The sequence below is a fragment of the Syzygium oleosum genome, unplaced genomic scaffold (assembly GCF_021117445.2).
Source record: "Syzygium oleosum isolate NSW1041296 unplaced genomic scaffold, Sole_v2.1 Sole_v2.44, whole genome shotgun sequence".
In the NCBI taxonomy this organism is placed as follows: Eukaryota; Viridiplantae; Streptophyta; class Magnoliopsida; order Myrtales; family Myrtaceae; genus Syzygium; species Syzygium oleosum.
This window is the reverse complement of record NW_026607528.1, coordinates 1,284,597-1,289,183: the sequence shown is the minus strand read 5'-3', so window position 1 is coordinate 1,289,183 and position 4,587 is coordinate 1,284,597. Positions and strand designations below refer to the sequence as shown.

The window sequence follows — 4,587 nt, the reverse complement described above, 5'->3', positions numbered from 1 at the left end:
AAGCCATTCTGTGAAGTTTGAAATTTTTTATTTTTTTATTTTTTAAATATTTTTCGGCATCTAAAAAAAATTAAATTTCGCTCAAATTGGGTGGCCACATGTATTCTAAGATATTCTGTGAAGTTTTTAAAATTTAGATTTTTTGATTATTTTTTATTTTTTTGGCATCTAAAAAAAATTAAATTTCGCTCAAAGTGGGTGGCCATAGGTATTCAAAGCCATTTTGTGAAATTTTGAAATTTTTGATTTTTTTATTTTTTTCGGTACCTAAAAAAATTTAAATTTCGCTCAAAGTGGGTAGCCACAGATTTTAAACCATTATGTGAAGTTTTGAAATTTTTGATTATTTGCTTTTTTTTCTCACCTCAAAGATCGTGACTTCCAGATGAACATGTGTTTTGAAGAAAGAGTTCTCTCAGAAATGATTCTCATTTTTTGTCTAGAAATAGAAAACCAACTTTTTTTTTGTTCTGATTTCTGGTTCAGAATCTGTTCTGGAACAAAAACTTGTCCCAGAAATAGAAAAATGAAATTGCGTTAACAAACGGGTTTCTGGTCCAAAATTGATTCTGGGAATAAAAAATCAGTTCTGGACAGAACCAGAATGGTTATCATGCGGTACCTAAGTTACGAACGATTATTTAAAAATGATGATTAATAAATTTCCAATGGATTCATGCACTTGAAAGGCAGTTTTGCCAACTAGCAAATTTTGGCAGCTGCCCCTTGAGCCTGCCCAAAGTTCACGTGATGTGCCTCTTAATTAATGGATTTTGTTCTCTTCCACTCCTCCCTCTTCCTATATATCAGTGCTCTCTACTAATATGATTCATCACCTTCCATAAACCCTCTCTCTCTCTCTCTCTCTCTCTCTGAGGCAGCCATGGATTCCTCCAAGATCCATGCCCTCTTCCTTATCCTCATGCTCTGCCTCTCCTCGGCCGCCCCCATCCTCGGCTGCGGCTCCTGCAGCAGGCACGCCCCGAAGCCCAAGAAGCCTGGCCACAAGCACCACCGCAAGGGGCCCATCGTTGTTGTACCGCCCATCACATTGCCGCCGATCGTCAAGCCGCCAGTCACATTGCCCCCAGTCACATTGCCCCCCATTGTCAAACCACCTATAACCCTCCCACCGATCGTCAAGCCGCCCATCACCCTACCCCCCATTGTTGAGCCGCCCATCACCCTACCCCCAATTGTTGAGCCGCCCGTCACCCTACCCCCAATTGTTAAGCCGCCCATCACGGTGCCCCCCGTGACCGTACCCCCCATCACCGTCCCTCCCATCACTGTTCCCCCCGTCACCAAGCCCTGCCCGCCCCCACCGACGACCCCGGCAACGTGCCCAATCGACTCACTCAAGTTAGGGGCTTGTGTGGACTTGCTGGGAGGATTGGTGCACATAGGGCTTGGCGACCCGTTGGTGAATGAGTGTTGCCCAGTGCTTAAAGGGCTTGTCGAGCTCGAAGCGGCAGTGTGCTTGTGCACTACCCTCAAGCTCAAGCTCTTGAACCTCAGCATTTATGTCCCTCTCGCTCTTCAGCTCCTGCTCACTTGTGGCAAGGCTCCTCCTCCCGGTTACACTTGCTCTCTCTAGATCCAAGTTAAGTATTTATCCCAAGTTATATCTCAAGAACCCTAACCATCTTTTGTTTTCTCTTTGCTTGAAGTAACTTGTGAAGATACAGCGTGTCTTGAATATCGGTTCATCACGCTAACGTTGGCAATAGAGAGACCACGTACATCCTGCTGATAATATATGAATGTGTTTATGTTATAGTATTATAGCTTTATCGAGAGATTCATCTACGGACAACACAACATTCTCTTGATAAAGAGAACACGAGTGAACCCAGAAAAAAAGTACAGTGAGAAATGTTCCTTGGAAAGGTTGCATGAGTTGTGTTAGCTGGTTATGATGTCCAAAAAAAGAACAAGAAAACACTATTTTCACAACCAGTGTGGCAGGGAAAATAATTCTTTGATAGGTGATGGAAAGGGTACAAACTTTATAATTAAATTGTCATCTCCCCAAGCGAATGAGACCCACATTTTCCTTCTTTTTTACCCCGTGAAAATGTCTCTCTCCAACAATGGACTCTGATTGGGGGGACACAAACCTCAAAGTGCGTGACAGAAATGGTCACGTGACTCCTAGAATGTACCCTTCTTCTCTCTCGTGAAATATCTTCTTCATACGCAGGACATTCTGGGTTTAAATGCTCGTTGGCCTAAACTACTGTTTGCTCATTAAATTTCTCAAATATTTTTGTGTTTTTTTCAGGTTGCTTAGATTGCCGGACACGCGGATGAGTTCACGCGGATGAGTTCGACATGAGAGGATGTCGAACTCTCTCTCTCTCTCTCTCTCTCTCTCTCTCTCCCTTCTTGATTCGTCATTGATGGATGTTGGGTTGTAATCTTCAAGCATTTGTCCTTAAATGATTGCTGGGTGTGTTTCTTTTTCCTAGTTGACTGATTGAAGCAAGAAAGATTCGAATCAGTTCTTTTGTTCATCAATTTCATTGTTGTTTTTTTTTTTGGTCAACTATCATATCAATTGTACGTTGTTGGATCTAAGATTCTTGCAGCATTTAGATTTATCATCTCTTGCGTCAGCAAAACAAGGGTCAAGGATAGATTTAGTAATGCTAAGAATATACCCTCTGATTTTCAAAACTGATCTACAAAGTCATATAGCGAACTTCAAGTACACGCAATAAGAATCTATAACCTGACCTTGTAAATTAACTTCCTAAACCAATTTAATATGGAAATTCATTTAGAATCAATGGGAACCTTCATATTTGGAGTCCGCATACATCGCTACACAACTAATTGTTATTCATTTTAATCAACATTCTCGCTTAGGCAGCTTGAGGGAGAAGTCATATGGTATGGCAAACATATGTGAAATTCTATTACACGGATCAGCACAACGAACTACGTCAATTTTGCAGCATAATTATTTCCAAGTGTATGTACTACGTACCATAGAATTATAACCAACAAGTGGAACATTTTTAAATGTGAATCTTAATAGAGTTCGTCCATTCATTACCTTACATGAGGAAACTCACTCATCTAACATCATAAGAAGCTTTCGATATGTCAATATGAAATAACATCCCTAACATATTCCTCTCGATGCATGCATCTGGGAAGGACCTTCATGTTGACTCCAATTTAGCCGCGCTATATATTGAAACTATCAACTTATCGAATATGGTCTACTGTATTCAAGATGGAAATCGAAGAGTATGAATGTATATATTGAACCACTTAGTACAAAACGCTGCTCGAATCATTACGTATAACTTGTTAAATTATAACAGTTTTTCTCTTTTTTTTTCAGTTTTATTTGGAGAGAGAGAGATGCATTAGCAGTTACCAACTTTAGAGAGGGAACGAAAAGCTATTTCTACATCGACGAAAACTTTTTTGCGAAAGAGACTCCAATTGCTCTTCTTTTGGCATCCATCTCCACGCACGCCCTACATTATGCCTGGCTATTTGCTAATTATAGGAGAAGTGACATTGGTCCTACAAACAAAACAAGGTACATAAGATAGAACGGCCATATTTTCAGTTAATATTACATGCGGATGATGTCCATGTTTAGAAGTCACCAATCAGATATGAAATTAGAGAAAATTTCCTCCAAGACAAAAAATGGAGGAAAACGCAACCCAATCTATAAACTAAGGATTCTCTGTAGGTTTGCGTGATTGGACTATTAGTTTAAGGGGGTGGAAGAAAAAAAATTCACTTTGTGAAATGTATGGTAAATGAAAATACGAGAACTCTCTCTCTCTCTCAAACTCTAAATCACGAAAGCAATCTATTTTATCGAGCAAAATAGATATTACCCCCAAGCTTTTATGGTTGTTGTAAGTTGACGTCAGCCTATCAATTTTTGAATTTGTCCCTCAAATTTTAGAAACAAGTTGCAATGTGTCCCCTAGCATCGGGTCCGACCAAATTCTACTTGGAGCTCTGACCATGTGACGGTACGTGATTGATTACTTAGTGCAAATGCGTCATATAAGTATGTACATATAAAAAAGTAGGAAAATTATTCAGAATTATATTGCATGTCAGAGCTTATGACTAAAGTTCTAGCAAGAATTTGGCTAGAGTCAACGCCAAATTCATATCCATATATAGTCTTGAAATATATTTTTTAGTAGTCCTTATTTTTTTCTCGCATGTATAGATGATATATGACCAAATTCACCTTCATAACTAATTATGTGCGATTACTTGGTCAAATATGTGACAAAAGTTTGGCTGGAATCAACACTAGAGGGCACAGTGCCACCAATTTCAAAAGTAAGGCTGTAAATTGCGAAAATTAGAGCTTCAGGTGGTGACTTGCCACAATCCTAGGTACTCGGGCCAAATGTAATTCTCCCCTTTTTTTACTCTATCATTTAACAAAAAAAGAAAAGAGACTTTTTTAGAAAACCAATAATTAACGGAATATATTACTAATACAATATCCAAAACAAAAACTTATCAATTCAAGTCCCTTATGGTATATTAAATCAAACAAAAGATCGAATCGCTTCCACGAAAACTCAAAGA

The 4,587-nt window shown here is 39.1% G+C and overlaps 1 protein-coding gene across 1 annotated transcript; it reads left to right on the top strand.

Moving 5' to 3' along the window:
- The first annotated feature begins 820 nt into the window (after positions 1 to 820).
- LOC115684268 (36.4 kDa proline-rich protein-like) lies at positions 821 to 2,318 on the top strand. Its single transcript, XM_030609009.2, has 2 exons — positions 821 to 1,603; positions 2,285 to 2,318. Exon 1 carries the CDS (start codon positions 884 to 886, stop codon positions 1,595 to 1,597), a length of 714 nt encoding a protein of 237 aa, XP_030464869.1. The 5' UTR covers positions 821 to 883; the 3' UTR covers positions 1,598 to 1,603; positions 2,285 to 2,318.
- The last annotated feature ends 2,269 nt before the right edge of the window (positions 2,319 to 4,587 follow it).